Here is a 19554-nt window from a genome sequence, read left to right as displayed (position 1 = left end):
GAGAGGATACTGAGGTATTAAAAAGGAGCCCCGGGGAAAGGACTTTCTCTGAAAAAATCATGGTCACTTCAACATTGAAGGTTTTACAGATGCAGATTGGGTTAGATGACCTAATGATAGGAAATCCATTTTTGGGTATTGTACCTAAGTTGGAGGTAACCTAGTTACATGGAGAAGTAAAAAATAGAATGTTGTTGCGAGATCTAATGCAAAAGCAAAATACAGAGTTATGGCCCATGCAGTCAATGAACTTCTATGGATCAGATCCCTTCTTACTGAATTGGGGTTCTACGAGGAAGCCTCTATGGAATTATGTTGTGACAACTAGGCAACCACTCATATTCCTTAAACTCCAGTCTTCCGCGAGAGAACAAAACATACTGAGGTAGATTGCCACTTAATACATGAGAAATTTCAAATTGGTATCTTATCTCTCAAACATATTTCATCTCAAGGACAGGTGGCAGACATACTTACAAAGCCAGTCACATCCAAGATCCAAACCACTATATAAGACAAGGTGGGTATCTACGATGTTTTCCCTCCCCCAGCTTAAGGGGGGGGGGGGGGGGGGTGGGTGTTAGAAAACACAACTTATGTACTGGCAATAATGTAAATGATCCTTTATTTTTGTCCTTTTTCCTCCCTTCTTAGGGTAAAAGATATTGATATAATTCTTGATATATCAATTATTATAAATACATGTGAGAGGGGGGATTAGGGGCTTGCCTAAAACCCTAATGCTTCTTTCCATCCTCAAACACTCTAGCCATCCACCTCTCTCTCACTCTCTCTCTTCTTCTTTCTCTCTTCTTCCTTCTCTTCTTTCTTCCCTCCGGCCTATCATCTACCTTTGACTAATTACTTCATGTCCTTCATCATGGGATCCTAAATCCAACAAAATTCATTTTGTTATAACTATTGTAGACATCTATCTTTTCCATCTCCTTCCTAGTGCCAAATGTACATTGGTTATGACGGTGGGAGGTATTCTCTCATTATTTTTGGATATGCTTATGATTGCTATGGTGGTGCTCCTTTATGTGTTTTTCCCGGAATCCAATCAAGTACTTTCTCAACCTTTTCACTTCATAACCTCGACCACTGATTTTTATTTCATAATTAACTTTAATAACTGCTTCATTCTTTTACAAGATCTTTTCACCACAGAATACAGCACGAGAAAATGTCTCAGCACTAAGCCAACAAGCGATGGAACTGAACTTTTCTGCTCTCCTCATGTATCTGCATTTCCTTAGATTACAGCAAAAAGCATTGAAAAACAATCATACTTGTGTGCTTTTCCGAGACATAAAGTTGCATGTTCAAGTCACATTGCATTTAAATCCCCAATTCCCTCTTTTTTTAATGAAAGGTGAATTTATTAAGAGAGAACAAAAATACACGTCCTCAAGGGAGCAAACCCCTAACAACAAGGGATTGAAGGGGAGCTCCCTAGCAAGAACATCGGCAATAGAATTGGAAGATCTCGGGACATGAAACTAAATACAATCATAAAGGGCTACATTTTCCATAAGTTAAAAAAAGGTGTCTCAATGGCGCCAGAGGGGATCATGCGCTCCATCCGAAAACCACTTTGGAGTCCCCCTCAATGTGGATGAGGCCGCTATAGTGATCCCGGAAGACACAGAGCCCATTGAGGAGGTTGTGGAGCTCAGTCGTCGTGGAGTCAACAATACCCAGAGGGTTGGCAAAGGAAATGATCTAATTGCCCACAAAGTCACAAACTACACCACCAAAACCCGCTCTCTCGAGTCTGCCAAGAGAGAAGCCATCGAAATTTAACTTAAGGACACTTCATGACTGTCGTGGGCTTCGAGTGCACATGTAGTTGAGCAAAGCATCGCCAATTGTCTCTAATGGAGGACCCAGAGAAAGGTGAAAAACTTTCCTGGTGTGAAGCCAAGCAAAAATATTCCACGAAATGATGTCAATGACTCGGGGGATTCAAATTTCGTGTTGAAACACCTACGGTTGCAATTATTCCAAAGACCCCATGGGATGAAAGTAGTGCAAGTGGAGATCATCAATCTACCAAGGTCGGGGACGGATAATCCAAGGAGCATATGACAAACGGCAGAGAGGTTCACAGGCATACAAAATTGGACACTAATACAACAAAGAATCGTTGTCCAAACCCACCAAGAGAAGGGGCATAAAAAGAGAAGGTAACTAACTATTTCCTCAATCGAGCTGCAAAGGGGACAAATGATATCAACCGCATGCTGGCCACGCCTTCTGAGATTGTCTATCGAAAGAATTTTGTTAAGCCAGTCATTCCAAGTGAAGAATTTCACTTTGGGAGAGGTGCAGCCAAGTAAAAGCCACCTCATGCCTAATACTGTGAGTAAATCACCCCCTGAGTAAGTAATAAGCGAAGGTGACCGAGAAGGAGCCACTTAAGGTTGGAAGATGGGCCCAAGCCCACATGACCAAGGAAGGCCCACATATCCAAGTGTGTTGGAAAATGGGATATGTAAGGCACACTCCTATTATTCTTAGGTAGTGCCACTCCTATCTTTTGTAGGTAGTGAGTCTATATGCAATGCTCAGAAGTATAAAAAACTCCTCCATCACCGTGTCCCTCCACAGAACAATGACTCTCAAATGGTAGTAGTAATAAATGCCAATTCAGGGGAGTAGTGGGTCTATTGATACTGAGGCCACCTCTTCTTCAATAATAATGTCTCATCCAAAGAAACATAATAGTTACAGCTGAATATAACACGACCATTTTCCAACACATATAACACGAACCAAAATAATAAACCTTGTAAAAGCACCCATGAAATAATCTAATGCAAGTATATGTACCAAATAATATGATGACCAAGGAATAAGTTGTCATCGTGCTGAGCCATATAGTAGAGCAATATAGCCGAGTCGCGGCAGAAATATGTATAAAACTTGGGATCCAGACCTGTATAACCGATGCAGAAAACAAGTTGCCCGAGTCAGGTTGACCTGGACCCAAGTTGACCCATACCCGAGTTGACCCATACTGGGTTGTCTCAATCCGAGTTGGTCCTAGTTAACTCAGCATAACATAAGGGAGCAACGCTTGGGTTGCTAGGTTAATTCGGCCCAGTCAAGGTCTCGATTGGAACATGCTCGGCCCGGCGCTGATTAATTCAGGTTTCCTAACTTAGGAAACTTGTATGGGCAACATTCATCTTCTTCCCTGCCGCAAAGCTGGCGCTGAGCAGAAATGGGACAGCAACGAGAGATCTCGAATGACAATCAGATAGTTTCCAAAAAAAGGAAACAGCAACTGGTTCGAAATAAGAAGGCCAGTAAGAAGTTTGTCGTCTTCGAAATGGTAGAGGAGTTTCTGAAAACAGATTCCTGATCTTTTCGAACTTAGGAAGATAAAAAAAATTTGGATGTTCATGGGATCGGTATCTCAATATGTATATCCCGTATATCTTCCGAAGATAACATCTGAAACTTCCTACCAGCTCAACACTTTTGCAAATAAATGGTTTGACGAAAGCAGAGATATTGACGAACAACAAAAATCCAGGAAAATCACGATCTGCTAGTGAAGCTCCAACCGAGCAGATAGAGAAATTTACGGAGCAGAGCAATATGACTTCCAGAATAAACTCATTTGAATAGAAATCAATAAAATCAATCCAACAAAGGAAGATAAAAAAATATTGAAAGCTCAGGAATCTATATCCCGGAATGGAAATGCCAACGGCAGCAGAAAAACAGAGATGGCAACTCAGTGCTTGTATTTGTCGAGCAAAGCGGAGAACCGTGCAAAGTCCGTTGTCTCCGGAAACAATTTAAATTGGCAACAGTGGGTCGTCTTCCCCATCAACCGAACAGCAACGTGCTTCCGAATAGAGAGGGCTTTCCGGAAATAATTCAGTCCAAATGTGACTTTACAGAAAAATAAAACTTCCAGTGGAAAACTTTCCAAAATAAGAACCAATACCCGAATAACAGAGCGAGAATAAAATCCAGAAATACTATCTTCCAGCTTGAAGGCAATTTACTGGATGAGATTTAAAGCTGCTGGAAATACGATCTTCCTTCCAGAAATAATGTTGGAGATAGCGATGCCTACTTCGAGTCCTGGTAGTTTGGCATATGATGATGATCTTGGGCTGGATCAGCAGAATACCAGGAGAAGGCCATGGCCAAATAGGAGACTTTCAAATGGCTTGGCTTCGTGCAGATTTAGCAGAGGGCTTCGGATTACCAGGATGGATATACTGATGGATCAAGTTCCAAACAACTTCCAGTAGAATACAATTTATCAACAACTTCCAGTAGAATACAATTTATCAACAACTTCCAATAGAATACAATTTATCAACAACTTCTGGCAGAGAGCAATGGATAGCAGGAATTAGCCGAGCAACAATACAAACATGCAGCAGCAGAGACGTCCAGACAGCAATGAAAAAACGAAAAAATTTGTTGTCAAGGAGATTCTTATCTGCTGCTCCGTCGTTTCTGTCACCGACAAAATATTGAGATTATTTTGAGACCACAGAACCAGAGTAACAATATAAAAAATAATATGAAGTTCCAACAACTACGAAAAATAAAACAACAATATGAGCAAAAGAAAAATATGGGTTTCTGGAATTCTGAAAAACATACCCGAATCCTGAAAATTAATGGCTTTGATACCATGTTGATTTTCAGGACTCAATGGATTTAGGTCATGGAGAAAAAGAAAAAGACCCATTGGGAGAAAATCAAAGGAAGAAGAGGTTATAGACTTGATTATCCTAACCCTTCCCCTGAAGCTCAATTTATAGATTAATCAAACTACATTATTACAATAATACCCCTAAAACTTAAATTAATTACATATGGGCTTGTTGGCCTTCTCCTTGATATATGGGCTTGGACCCATCTTCTACATCTCTTGAATGTGTGGGTCTTCCTTGGTCTTGTAGGCTTAGGCCCATCATCCAACACACTTGGGTATGTGGGTTTTCCTTGGTCGTATTTATGGGCCCATCTTCCAACAATATTAACTTGTCTCGGGCACAAAACTTCAATCCGGGGTGACTAAATGGTGTCCAATAGGCGACTGGCCTCCAAAGCTTCAAGATCCGATAGGCCCCGACGAGGGTGAAGATTCCATCTCCCATCACAAGCAGCCTCAGCAACTAAAATCCCTCTCTATAGGGAAAGGCTAAAGAGAGCAAGAAAAAACCTCTACAAAGGTGCACTACTCGTCCACTAATCATCCCAAAATCTGATTGATTGACTGCTGCCCACATAATAGCGAATTGTAGAGGAGAAAATCAGGAGGAGATAGAGAAATCTCCAGATAGATGATAACCGGGTTAGGGGTAGGTGAGTTGTATCTCCAAATCCATTTTAGGAGCAGAGCACGATTCATGTCCTTGGTTAAACCGATCCCCAGACCCACATGGAACTTGGGAAGGCAGACATCATTCCAACTAAACAAATGATATTTAAAATCAGAACTACGCCTCTACCACAAAAATCTCCTTTTCATCTTTTCCAATAATCGGCACACAGGCATGGCAAGGCATAAAAGATAAGAAATAATTTGGGATTTCGGCAATACTAGATATAAGGAGGGTGAGTCTTTCTGCCTTGTATAGCAAACACCCTTTCTAGGTCGCAAGTCGCACCTCGATCTTTTCAATCACCAATGCCCAAAGATCCTTGCAGATGCACCCCGAGAATTAAAGAAGCTCGAGGTAAGTGGTGGGGGTGGATGAAACAATGCATCCCAAAAGCCCAACACTCAGAGCTCAACTCGAAAAGCCTCGATACCACCTTGATTCGTCTAATACCATCCATAGTCTCGTCCCCGAAGATCAGTGTCGTTAGCATATTGGACAACAGGAATGTCAAAAGCCGGAGAATGACAGGTCGGGGCAATTTATCTGCAATCTTTGGCTGAACATAACATTGCGGAGAGATTCTGCCACAGTGTTGAATAAAAGCAGGGAGAGGGGATCGCCCTGCCTCAACCCCCTAGAGCCCTTGAAAAAACCACAGGTCGTTTCGTTGAGGATGAGCAAGTAGGAAGCCAAGGATAAACAAATCATGATCCCGAATCTTCAGCATTCACCAAAACCCATAAGTCTCATGGGGTCCTCCAATAGAATCCAATTAAAGCGATCAAAAACTTTCTCAAGATCCAGCTTCAGAACAAAATGTAGTTCCTTCAAACGGGTGAAGTGGTCGACAAGCTCATGAGCCGCCATAGTGGAGTCCAATATGTTTCTGCCCTTCAAGAAAGCACTCAAACCACGGGGAGGATCGCCTTGAGCCGATGCGGGAGAAGTCTGGCAATGATCATATATGTGCTGGAACCAATGTTAAGACCAAGCAGCTGCAATTGACAGAGTAGACCACCACATACCACTCAAAGAAGATCCCACACCTTGCTTGTTGCAGTCAGGCTGAGACAATCAAGGGTAAACTAAAGATATATGCAGATTCATTTAGCCTCTTGCTTGTGTAATTTGAAAAGGAAAAATATTTTTTTCAAAAAAACAAACGTTTCATCATTCTACACCATTTTTATTTTATTAAAGACAGTTAATAACTGAGAAAGCATATGAAAATGTCACAAATGATATAAACGTACATCAGGACATACCCTGATTCAGCAAATTTCACTGCAGCTATAAACCACAACTAAAATGCTTTAGCAGCATATGTTACCAGTATGATTATGTTTTTCTTTCATTCCAAGATTCACAAAATTATGCAGCTTCGTATACATTAGTTGACATATAAAATATACAAACAAAGGATTGTCTTATGTTTTAAAAAAAAAAATTAAATCTGTTGTAAATTTTATATGCCAACAAATGCATATGACCAAAAAGAGCTTTTTTTTATATTCAAGCTGGAAGTTTGTCAGAGTCAACAAAAGAAATAAAAAATTAACTTGGTCTTCTGGCTTTTTCATAGAAACACATCTTATCTTCACAATTACCTAAGGCATGCCATATTTATCTGTTCAACGACAGCAACACAGCATGAACTTCACATAAACATTTACTAATTCATCAACCTGAATATAGTATTAGCAACTTAACCCTCTTTTTGGAAAAGGATGAAACTCATTCCTAGAGATAATTCTTTCTTTTGTGTGTGCTCAAAGGAAGAATCATAAAATATGACCTGCTACAAAGAAGAGTGAGCCGAATGACCTGAAATGCCAATTCTGTCTGCTTGAAGATGAGACAACTGGTCATTTGCTACTTTATCTGCCCTTTGCAAGGGAGTTAAGGTACTCCTTTGGAAGGTTTGGTTAAGTTACTGCTTCCTAGCCACTATTTCTGACCTTTTCATAAGCAGTATCAGTCTCCCTCTTTCAAATTGGGACTACGCGATAGGTTTGGTTAAGTTACTGTTTTCCTGCCACTTTTTCTTACCTTTTCATAAGCAGTGTTAGTCTCCCACGTTCAAAAAATTGGACTACTGTTATCGCGGATCACCCTTGCAACAGTTTCATGGAGTATATGGTTGAAATAAAATGAGCACACAGTCCTCAACTAAATCTTGCTCTTAAGGAGGTGTCATTGAAAAAGCTGTGCATTTGATGAATTTCCAAGTGCAGTTGTGTGAGAACATCAGAAGGCACTTATGCGCTGTAGTCACTTCAATAATAGTTCAAGAGGCAAACCCGTGACTGCAGGATTTGGTAGAGTTGTGACATGATCATGAGGGTAGAACTCTTTTATCCTATTCTAGTCCTCTTGGTGAGTCGACTCTTCAACTGTGGATGTGCATGGATTTGTAAAATGGGTTATCTCAACGCCCACTACTTCTTGGCCCCAGTGGTGACTGAGGAGATTCTAAGGTTGTCATCTCCTGGTGAAAGAAACATTCCTGATATACTTGAAGATATGATCAGCCATTTCTTCAAATTCTGATGTAAGAACAGCTAATGCTATGGCCAGTCAACATGCTAAGGATGGAAGTTGTTCAACACCTTGCCATAAACACTCTTGAGTAGCTGTGTTTTGGCCCGGCTTAATTAGATCAGCCAATGTTATGACCAATAAACTTGCTAAACCAATGCTATGGCCAATGAACTTGCTAAGCCACTGCTATGACCAATGAACTTGCTAAGCCAATGCAATGACCAATGAACTTGCTAAGCCAATGCAATGACCAATGAACTTGCTAAGCCAATGTTATGACTGATGAACTTGCTCAGGATGGAATTTTTAGCATTGCCTTCAGCCTTTCTTTTCTTGAGTAGGTTAATAGTCCTTTTCCTGCTTTTTTGCTTAATTTCCTCGAAAAGCATATGGTAGAAGGCACACTGAGACATCCCTAAGTGCACCAAGTCACGCCTTCAGCCACACAAAGCAAACTGTCCAGACAACAAAAGAAGCAAAAGCCCACCACGAAAGGCAAAAAAAACAAAAGACAAGTTTGACAACAGCAATGACAATAGAACTCATTCTAATTAATTCATTTATATACTTCAACCACCATATTCACAGAAGAAAACGGTAGAGAATTCCAAACAGCCCCAAAGCATTTCAAATACAGCACAGTAAAATAGCATAGATGTGCATCCTGTTTTAAAATAGATGAGCTGCTCAACAGGTAGTACATCACTTTAATATGCATGGAACTCTTTACAATCAGGACTTAGTCATCATTTAAAAAACAGAATTGGCATGAAACTAAAACCTCCAAAGTGCTTAAATAGTAGTAAACAGCAGATTTTTTAGAAATCTTTAAAAACTTGAGAGATTAAGCTTTGAAAGAAAACAAAGAATATGATACAGAAAGAATGCTCAAAATGCTTTCAGGCAGCTCAAAAGGAGCACACACAGAAAAAGGATTAAGACTGCAAATAGTTACAAAAGTTTGTCAAAAGCAATAGACCTCCCAAAGAGAGGCATGACATAAAAATACAAAAACAAAAAAAATTAAATAAATGTGCAATGATAGAGCACTTACAGAAACGCTTCAAAAGTTTTATCTCCCGATCCCTATTTTAGAAACAAAAATAGAAACCCAAAAAAAGGCAAGCAAAATTAGTTACACTCATACTAAAAAAAAGCACGTGGAAGTAAAGATCACAAATTAGAATAAATATAAAATCCGTATATGTACTATTGATAGGAGAGGACAGGTATGACTCACCAATACAAATTTGACAGCACGTCCACTTCCAACCATCTCCATTACGAAAAGCCTCAAGAACCACATAAGCATGGATCAGACGAGAAATAGTTTTACAAAACAAAACAACAACAAAATTATAGAAGTACAAAATTTTAAGCACTGGAGCTTCTATTTAATATGAAAACAATGAAAACTCAATAGATAATTGAAATTTTATCGGAGCTTGAGAAAAATTGTAACCAATTAACCTCGATCTACACCCCAAAAGAAGCAATTGACCACAGGATTAAGAAATTTAACGAAACAAACCACTTCAAAGATTGGTTAAATAAACTTCATAAAAAAAAAGATTGTTTAAATAAACACTTCAAAATAGATTCTGCCATACAAGGTCCAAGACAGGTTAACCAGCAATTTCAAGCTATCCTAATGTGTCTAACACAGCAAGCTTCCTATCAAACAAACCAGGATACCTTCTTTCGGCTCCCTTCTAGCATATAAAGCAGTGAATTGGTTGCTTCATTTGCACAAGCAGAAACCCTGAATCAAAGGCAGAATTAGAATCTCCAGGATCCAAGCAATCAAAAATATACAACAAGAGAGAAAGGCAACTATTATATAAGAATGCCACATACACATAGGGTGAAAATAATCAAAATCATAGAGTAATAGATTTCACACAAGAGTATACAATGAAGAAGAAAATTTTAATGATAACTATAATTGGCAATAGTGCAAGCTAAACCAGCACACTGTCAGAGTTCAAACAGCTTTAAATTCTCAGGTGAAAGAAATTATATAAATCTTGACAAAATCCACCATCAAGATAAGATTTACAAAAGATGAAAACGCCGTTGGCGAGTTGTCTTACAATCTAAACAGAAAAAATCCCACTGATTAGAATCGCCAAGTAAGATGATCTTCCAACCCCATCACCTCCTCTTTGGTGCTTCATCCTCGGGTCCCGCCCACGCAGCAGATATAGACAGATAAATTCCCAAAAATTAGAACAGCTCAATTTAAATCTAGGTCATATAAGCAAGAAATGCCCATTGGCATTTCTGGAGAAATTCAGCGTCTTTATTCACTTGCCCGTGATGAAAGGATGAGCCAATGCCTGAGATACTGTCATTCTCTTCTCAGGATCCAACACAAAAATTCTTTCTAGAAGGTCTTTAAAATTTGCAAGCAACTTGGGATCCTCGCCAGGGGAGCTCATAATTAGTGAACTAATATCTTTGGGTTTAATATTGACAAGCAGCCTCTTCACAGCCTGCTAAACATAATAAATTCAAGCCAATAGCCATTAGAAATCTCTTACATGATAACCAAATAACATAACTGCACATTTCAGGGAATAGACCTTGAAGCACATACATTTCAAATTTAAAAAAAAAATGCCATCAGATAATAGATCAGAACAAATTATTAGTAATTTTTACCTTCTTGGTAACAGGATCTTCCTCTGTAGCATGAAAATTCAAATCTAGATCAAAATGTTGATCAGTAAATGCTCCCTGATTAAAAAAGAAGACAGTAACAATCAAAGAAATATATGTGGTAAGATGGATCGTATCATGACTATTGGTAGGTTACAAAATAGAACCAATAACAGGAGTCAATATTTATAGATCTTTCAATAAAGAAACTACACTAGAATTACTGCAAATGAGATGAACTACATGAATACGCACACATTCACACATCAAATACAACATGGGGAAAAAGTTGAAAAAGGATTAAAACGCTCATTGTCTGGTTGACCATAAAAAACCTAAGAAAAAGAAATTTATTATTTTTACAAATAAATAATACTAACTTTCAGAACCAAAAGTTCAATGCCACACCTTACGGAGCATTTTCTTTGAAAAAGGGCCTTTGAACTCCATGTGCAACCGCAGCATGTCATTATTTGATGGACCAGGGAAAAGGACTTTCCCTGTATAAAGTTCATACAAACAGCAACCAACTGACCATACATCCAATGGATGATCATATGGCAAACCAAGAACTGCAGCAAAACAACCTCCAAAGTAAGTCATGCACATTGAAAAACTATGTAAGGTCACATTAACCATTTAAAATAAAATTAACAAAGTATAACACAAGTCACTTTAGAAGCAGCAAACAGGAGAGAACGTGCTTACTTATTTCAGGAGCACGATAAAAACGGCTAACTAGGTATGGTGTGATTTCATTCTTTCCAGCAAACATAGCATTACCAAAATCACATAGCTTCAGGACATTCTTAGCTTCATTGACCTACAGAAACAGTGCAGTCCAATGAACTCAGGTGAAGCAACCCAGGAAGCTCAGGAAACTAGAACTAACAGACAATAACTTTAATAAACAAAGCATACCAACATATTATCCGGCTTGATATCACAATGAAGAACACCGCAATTCCTAAGATGCTTCAGTGCAATAAAAAGCTGCTTTGCATATGCCCTCACAGCAGTCAGTTTAAGGCCAATATTACGACCAAATTTCTTTAGAACCTCACGAAGATTCATATGAAGAGATTCAAAAACTAAACAAAGATGGTTCCGATACTTGAAACTTGAAAGAAACCTAACACAATGTCGTTTGTCCTCAGGATCTGCACCAGCCAACTTCTTCAATATAATCAGCTCCTCCAAACCTGCCTTGTACCTTCATTAAGAAATACCCAGATTATCAACAACATGAAAATTCAACATACATATGGATGTGTTAGAAACTATGATCAGAAAGAATATGAAATCTTACATAGTGTCGTTACTTCTTATAATCTTTATTGCCACCTCTAAAGGGTCACCGTTTCCAGCCTTAAGATCCTTTGCACGAACAACAGTAGAAAACACACCTTTCCCATGTGCTGCAATAACTTCATATCGACCATCAAGTACTTCTCCAAATCGATAACCTGCAGGAAAAATAAATATATAACCACCAAACGAGTAAAGCATAATTCAAGTCAAGCTTTTCATCTTGGCAAGTAATCAACCAGAAACATATATACTTGACTCCTTATTAAACCAAACAGACGAAAGAAAGGGATGAAGTCATTAATCAATGACTTACTGTAGTACCCTTCTGCATCATCCCAATTGTCATGAAGGCCACCCCTGTCGAGTTGTAAGCCATCTCCTTTGCCCTGTAAAAGTAGGATACAAGCATAGTCGACATAAGAAAATCAACACAGAAATATTAATTTGTAGGGGAATACACTATGTACCATCATAAAGACTGTCGCTCCTTTTAAACAAAATCTATTTTTAAATTCTAAATTAGATGATCAGTAAATCAAAAAAGGAAATCAGAACACAGAAAAAAATTGATGAGCATACCGGTTTGCGAACACCGGTGGGTGATTCTCCAAATATGTCATCACAGAACATATCTGAGGACCTCTCGCTCTGCACAAATAGATATGCATATGTAAGAAGATGGAAAAGGTTCACATTACATAATCATAAACTCGAACTCAGCCACATAACAAAATAATTAAGAAACCCGAAAAACAATCATTAGCAAAAACAATTAAAACACAATAAGGAGCATCTACCATCAATTTTATAGGGTTCAAAATCTTGTCTCATTAGAAAATTCAGTTCATGGTTGAGTCCATCCTTCTTTTTTCTAATGCCAAGAACACCCCATTCATTTCAAAAAAAAAGAACACTCCATAACTTTTATGATGTATGAACAATATTGATACATAAATATAATAATTACACCCACTACATCTTGACCACACTGGAAATATAAAAGAATTTGCCACACCTTAGGAGTACCATCGCCAAGTCCACCTGCTGAGCTAGTTTTCTCAAAAGCTGATGTTCCATTTTGAATAGGTGATTTTCCAACAGAAAATAATGTATCAGTAATATCATCAGCAGAATCATGTCTGTTGTCAAAGCCCTGATCACCTGCCTGATTTACAACAATTTTTTTTATAAAAGCCTGATTTAATACATTGGCAGCAGTTTCTTCAGGGAATGACCTTGCTCTTGTCGTGGGGACAACCATAGATGCATTTTGTCCTGTCACCAGACAACCATAAAATAATAATATTGCATGTGCTTTTAATTAAAATAAATAATTACCCGTTTCAAACAAACTAAAATAAATAATTATAAAAAAGTCAGCAACAGCTGCTGCAAATGGTGGACAGCTGAACAGCAGCAGAACACTATAAACACATGTAAGAGATAGCAAGAAATCCAACCTAAGCTTGATGGTACACCATTTACCTTCTGGAGCATCACTCGATGCAGGATTAGCTGGAGGTTCTGACAGTTCCCGCTGTTGTTTATACTTCTCTAGAATGGCTTGCCGCCGCCTTCTACTTTCTTCTTTAATTCTTTCAACATCTTCTTCTTCCTGTTCTGCAAGCTTCAATACCATTCGCTCTTCATAAGCATCTTGTTCATCTTCGCCTCTGACAACAAAAAAAGAGGAAAAATTGGCATGTAAATAGGAGAAAGATGAAATTTGTTTCTCCAAATACCCAATAAAAACTATAAGAGGCTTAATTCTACCTTGTATTCTGCTTGCCCTCTTCCAAATCATTGGGTTGCTTCTGTAACTCTTTTGATCTTATCCTATCCCTGCTATCTCGACTGCGATGGAGACCTTCAGGACCATCCTCTCTACGATGTCTGCTACTCTTATCTCTGTCCTTTTCACTGTCTCTCTCTCTACCTCTATCTCTATCCCTAACCCTGTCTCCATTCCTTTCCCTGTCTCTCTCTCTTCCTCTATCTCTATCTCTATCTCTACCCCTTTCCCTCTCCTTATATCTATCCCGTTCTCTTTCCTTCGCCATCTCCTTCCCTCTTTCCATTACCTCCCTCTCCCTCTCTCGCATGCTATAGCGGCTATGACTGCCACTCCGCTCTCTTTCCTTGTGTACCTCCCGCACCTTGTCTATATTCCTGTTGCGATCTCTATCCTTTTCAATATCCCGACCACTTTGTCTGTCTTCTCTGCCATTATGACGACTGTAACTACTACTACGCTCCCTTTCCCTATGCTTTTCCCTAGTCATCTCCTCATCCCTTGCCCTTTCTCTATTGTAATGGTCCTCTCTTGCATATCTGTCAAACAGTTCATGGTCAGAAGCAGTCCTTGATTTACCTCTCAATTCAGGTGATTTATTTCGATCAGTATCATAGTCATGAGAATAAACAGTTGGCCTATCATCTCTGGAAAGAGAGAATGCTTCAATTAAATGATCATGGGACCTGGAACTATTTCTGCCAGACACCTCCCCATGGTAATGGTCATCATTAGATGCTGACAATTCCATAGCTCTGTAGCTGTCGTCCAAATTTTGGGGTGAAACAGATGTCTTATAATCTGATTCCATATGCCTCCTAAGATCGTACCTTTCAGAGTCACACTCCCTATCTCTTTTCCTGTGCTTAGATGAGTCTAAACTTGCTCTGTTAGTGGGTGACCTTGACCTCCGTACCGACCTTTTAGAATTCCTTGAGCTTTCCATTTTAGCACTTTTTTTGGGGGATTTAGATCTGATCTCTCTTCCGTCTCTTTTATCTAGATTATGACCACAGTCCCCATGAACACTGCCTCCATTAAACTGGGACAACTGACATTCCGAATACAACTGTTCAACATTTCCCACCGTCTCTTCAGCAAGTGGTAAACTTCCACCTCTTAAATCAGTATCAACGTCACCTGCAGATCTTGACTTCATGTTCTCCTTCCTTACCTTTTCATGTACCTTCTTGTTCTGGTTATCTCCTCCTTCACCTTGCTTGGCCTGCACTACCTGCACAGATAATTGCTTTCCGATTAGGCAACGCCACATCAGTTTCTCGAATTTCGAACCTTGCTTTAAGAAAACCAATGATAAGATAAAATAGCTATTCTTCTTCGAAATTACTCTAATGATTCCTCCAAATATCAAAGCATGTTATGACTTGTAACAATTTCCATTTGCTGTCAATCCCAAAAAAGGGTTAGGCAAACTAAAATCACATTATACTCCAAGGAACTAAACTGATGAGGATTTCGCTGAAGCCAAGACCAATAAAACCAAATCCATCGTAGAACCTAAATGATATGTTAGAAGGGTACCTACCTCTCTATCATCCTTCGATTTGAACCCCTCGTGCGGCTCTATTTCCCCAGATTCTGCATCAGACCGCGTTTTCCTTAATAATTCATTGTAATTATTTTCTTCCTCTTCTTCCAGAATCTCCCCTTCTTCTTTGTCGTTATCAAGTTGAGCAGTAGCCGCTGGCATGCTGTTAATTTCTTCCCTCTTCTCGTGACCGTGTTTGCTTCGATGACGTTGACCGTCATGACGATGGTGATGGTGTTTTCGACGCTTCGAACCCTGCTCTAGCTCATCGCTAGGCGATCTGTGGTTCTTTTTGTGAGAAACGGGTTCATCGGAGGCCATAGCTGGCTAATTCAACGGCGAGGAGGTGACGGCGATGTCGATTACGTATAGGGCTTAGGGTTAGGGTTGTTCGCCGGAAGAAGAGAAGACGAATGGAGTCTATATCTGCTCCCTCGTATATCTGAGACAGCAGTCGATGGGGAGCTTGTGACAGAACAAGTGAAACGAAATACTGGCTAATTTACTCTGACCCTCCTGATAGTACTACATTTGTTCGTACCTCCCTAAAAGTCTGAAAATTACCTCACGGTTCTCAAAAGGCAAAAATGATATAGATCAAGTCTTAGGGTGTGAAGTCATCTCGAATAGCTGATTCTATATACCAATGATACCATATATTGATAGACTATTTACCTATTTATTGGAAAATAAAAAGGATAATAAAAAATAATTTAAATTTTATAAAACCATAAAGAGTATAAAAAATGCATTATAATATACACAAACCCTAACAACAATGTGCATCTAGTACATAACAAAATCCTTCAAAAATGCACTTTAATCGTATTTTATCTCAAGCATATATTCACTCGAATAAAAACTTAGCATATTATATATAATCAGCTAATAAATTAATCGAGCAAGAAATACCCCGTACTAGTTTTTATTTTATTTAATAAACCATAAATAAGGTAATCAGGGAAAATTACCTTAATGCCTAATCGGATAAAAAATTTATTTTTAGTCTATTTAATAAACATTTAATAAGTCAAATTGACCCCCCTATATATAAATAAGAAAAAATTGGATGCAACCAACCTTGGATGAACTTGACTCCAGCCTCCTTGCCCTCTTTCAAAAATAATTTTATATTTTTAAATGAAATTTTAAAAAAAATTGTATTTTACAATTTAATTTAAATAAAATTTATAAAAATAAGGGTCTACCTGTTCTTCCTTCCACACAAGATTATTAGAGGACCCTTCACTTTTCCCCTACAAAAAAAAAAGGAGGGAGGTGAGACTTTTTTCCTTCCTCTAAAACAGAGAATGGGAGAATGAAACTAGACTACAAGGACATATAAGGAAGATAGCCATTAGTATCTATTACATGGCCTTACTCAAAAAACTTCATGGTCTTTCAAATTTCATAAAGCAAATAAACCAAAGGAGAGAAAGAAGAGGAAAGGAGAGAAAGGTGTATTAACGAATTTTAACCAAGAGCAAGAAGTTTGAATGTTCTACCCCATGTCTTGAGGTTGTATTTATAGTTGTAGGAAGGTGTTTACAATTATTATAATGCCCTTAATACTACGTACTTCAAAAGGATAAAAACACGAAAGGACATACACCATTTTGCATTATTACAATTATTTGTCATCTCTATAAATGTTCTCCTTATTTACTAGTTATGCCAACCCTACACACGGGGGTGTCTTTTAACATAACGTGAGAGAAAAGAGTACGTTCTAGTAGTAACAACCATAGCAGTAGTATTGCTTTGAGGAGCAACTATCATACTCTTATATTTTTTAAGTAGTTCATGATCCTCTTCTATTAGAGTCAATCTTACTTTAGAAAAATCTGACGGTAGTTCACTATGTTGGCCCATGTGAATTGAGAATTTCAAATTAAAATTTTAAGTAAGAAGCGTAAACGAAAATTATGCAATTTCAATGTAAAACAGACATTCACACACACCATAGGAGACAAAATAATTTTTGTTATCGATGTTCCCCTAATGGTATTCACCACCCAAGAACCCTTGCTAGTAAAATTCCACTATTTCAAAGCTCCAATAGATAGAATTTACACCAAGAGCTTCCAACTCTCTTTAAGCTATTTGTATCACGATATATACTTTTTACAAATTCAACCAGTCCAAGAGATTGGTTAAATGCTACCTCTTGCAAGGTCTTTCTATCTGGATTGAATAGGTTCTAGACGAACCTTTCTCAAATAAAAATGAATGAAAGTAAAACTTACACCCAAATACTTGGAGAGTACCTTCTCTTTGAGTGATCCAAACTTCTACTTATTTTCCACACAATGTAGAGTGTTTAGGAGCTTGTCTATCATGATATACATGTAATAGGTTGAGAAAAGAGGCTTGGAAATACAATTGGATACCACTCTTTCACTCAAAAACACTTTTGAGAAGTATTGCAAGATTCAGAATAAAGGCTTCGAGGTTTTGCCAATAAATGCTTATTAGCTTCTCTATGTGTAGTCTGGTGGGGTACTTATAGCTTCTCCAAACCAAAATAGTTGTTTTTTACCCGTTCACAAAAATTAATACGTTGATTGATCGATCACTATAAAGTGATTGATAGAGCAATCCATCATAACGACTCTTTTTATGACAGGATGTGACTTATTGATCGATTAATATATTACTGTTGGTCCTGAAAAATTAAGTTGGTCAATTATTACCAAGGGATGATCGATCAATCAAAACTCCCTCTAGTTGTCCAATACAAGTATGATCGGTCAATGAATTTCCTATGATCGATCATTCTTTATGTCCTTGCCTGGCAACATTCTATCTGATCAATCAATCGTATGGGATAATCGATTATTTCATATAAATTTTGCTTGCATGGACATCATTGATCGATTAATCCAAATAGGATGATCAATCATGCTTTATAGCATGATGTGGCCATGTTTTGGATAATCGATCAATCGACTATGGTTGATGAATCATGCTTTATAGTCTTGGTCTACACACTTCTAGATAATCGATCATTTGCAGAGGTTGATCGATCATTCTTGTGCCAATTCAACTAAATTGACTTTTAAATCATGGGAATGATTTAATTAGTGTTCTAACACATTCTAAAATATGTATATGATGTTCCTAAATGTGTTTTATACACAACATATGTCCTAAAGTTCCATATACACCATTGTACTCTAAAGAGAGGAGTTAGCATAACTCTCTTACATTTGTGACTTAGTTTTGTTATATATCATTGACACTTAAACTCTAGTCTTCTAGTTGTCTTCTTCTTTATGGGTGCTTCTTCAAAAGATGTTCTTCAATGGTGCTTGAGGTCTTGTGTAAGATTCATCATTTTGAAGCTTAAGACCTTGAGATGCATTGTCTCTTGAAGCTTTAAACCTTTAGTTCTATTAAGTTTTATTGTCATCAAAATCAATAGAGGAGTCAACCCAAGGTCAACAATCTCCGTTTTTTATGATGACAAAACCTAACTTGGAAAAATAAAAAAACATTCACAGTCCCTAAGGTTCGGAGCTAAGTTAATTATTCAATTTCAACATATGCTCCCCCTTAATGTTTGCATAGTATATTTAAGACCTTTTAAGTGTATAGTGGCAATTTTTCAAAGTGCCTAAGGATAGAGTGGCATCGAGTCGAGCCAAGCTCAAACATGTGTAGGTTTGAGCTTGACTTGACCTTAAAATTTTATGCTTGAGCTTAGCGTCAAGCCTTAAATTGAACTCGAGCTCGAGCTAAAAAATTGTAAACGAGTATAAGCTCGAGCTCGAGCTCAATATACATTTAAAACTACAAAAAAAATTACAAATTAATAAAGAGAATATTATGATGAACTTAGTACCATTGAACTATAAGCTATCACAGAGGAGTCCAAGACTTTGTAATGGAGCATACTAACGTATAATAACCAGCTTAATAGACCTAAAAGAAAGAGCAAACACCTCAATCAAAAGTATTTATTCTATTGGCTAACAACAACATTAGATGTTAAGGGACCCAAAAGGGTTGCACGATTGATCGTCTTTGAGGTTTGAGGCAAATAAGAGCAACTATCAACCAACTAAAATGGGAATTGACGAGAGCAATTAGAGTAATGGGTATTTTTGTAAAAAATCTATGCTAACGAGCCGGCTTACGAGCTAACAAGCCGAGCTAGGAAAATCTCAATCTTGACTTGTTATACATAACGAGTCTTATTTCAAGTTCGAGCTCTAGCCGAGCTCAAGTAAAAATTGAACTTAGTCGAGATTTTTTCGAGCCAATCTCAAACGGTATGCAAGCCAGTTTGGCTTGGTGCCACCCCTACTAAGGATTTTTATTTTTAGGGCCAA

The 19554-nt window shown here is 38.1% G+C and overlaps 1 protein-coding gene across 4 annotated transcripts; it reads right to left on the bottom strand.

Annotated features, from left to right (window-relative positions):
- Window positions 1-1360: 1360 nt before the first annotated feature.
- On the bottom strand, window positions 1361-15671 carry LOC137956624 (uncharacterized). Of its 4 annotated transcripts, none has more exons than XM_068804185.1 (16): window positions 15218-15671; window positions 13653-14905; window positions 13365-13552; window positions 12895-13154; window positions 12459-12527; window positions 12193-12265; window positions 11878-12034; window positions 11490-11781; window positions 11277-11391; window positions 10977-11140; window positions 10572-10646; window positions 10001-10402; window positions 9603-9669; window positions 9148-9199; window positions 8962-8993; window positions 1361-4488 (listed from the first exon to the last, which is right to left on the bottom strand). In XM_068804185.1, the coding sequence occupies exons 1-12, from the start codon at window positions 15539-15541 to the stop codon at window positions 10214-10216; spliced, it is 3159 nt and encodes a 1052-aa protein (XP_068660286.1). In that variant the 5' UTR covers window positions 15542-15671; the 3' UTR covers window positions 1361-4488; window positions 8962-8993; window positions 9148-9199; window positions 9603-9669; window positions 10001-10213. The 4 variants fall into 4 exon arrangements, with proteins under 4 accessions (XP_068660286.1, XP_068660285.1, XP_068660284.1 ...); XM_068804184.1 differs by lacking the exon at window positions 1361-4488 and adding an exon at window positions 6865-8362; XM_068804183.1 differs by lacking the exon at window positions 1361-4488 and adding an exon at window positions 6865-8322.
- Between the last annotated feature and the right edge of the window lie 3883 nt (window positions 15672-19554).

Source organism: Aristolochia californica, unplaced genomic scaffold, assembly GCF_029961685.1.
Source record: "Aristolochia californica isolate CCGP_79_NKW_82.1479 unplaced genomic scaffold, dmAriCali1.0.hap1 SCAF_2, whole genome shotgun sequence".
Taxonomy (NCBI): Eukaryota; Viridiplantae; Streptophyta; class Magnoliopsida; order Piperales; family Aristolochiaceae; genus Aristolochia; species Aristolochia californica.
This window is presented reverse-complemented; position numbering and strand designations above follow the sequence as displayed.

What these genes read in the sequence shown, in the direction of transcription:
- LOC137956624 (XM_068804185.1), bottom strand. Translation starts at nt 15,541, where the DNA reads ATGGCCTCCGATGAACCCGTTTCTCACAAAAAGAACCACAGATCGCCT. An exon ending in AATCGAAGGATGATAGAGAG is followed by an intron (nt 14,906 to 15,217) that starts GTAGGTACCCTT and finishes TTATCTGTGCAG; the next exon opens with GTAGTGCAGGCCAAGCAAGG. An exon ending in ATCGAGTGATGCTCCAGAAG is followed by an intron (nt 13,155 to 13,364) that starts GTAAATGGTGTA and finishes GTCTGGTGACAG; the next exon opens with GACAAAATGCATCTATGGTT.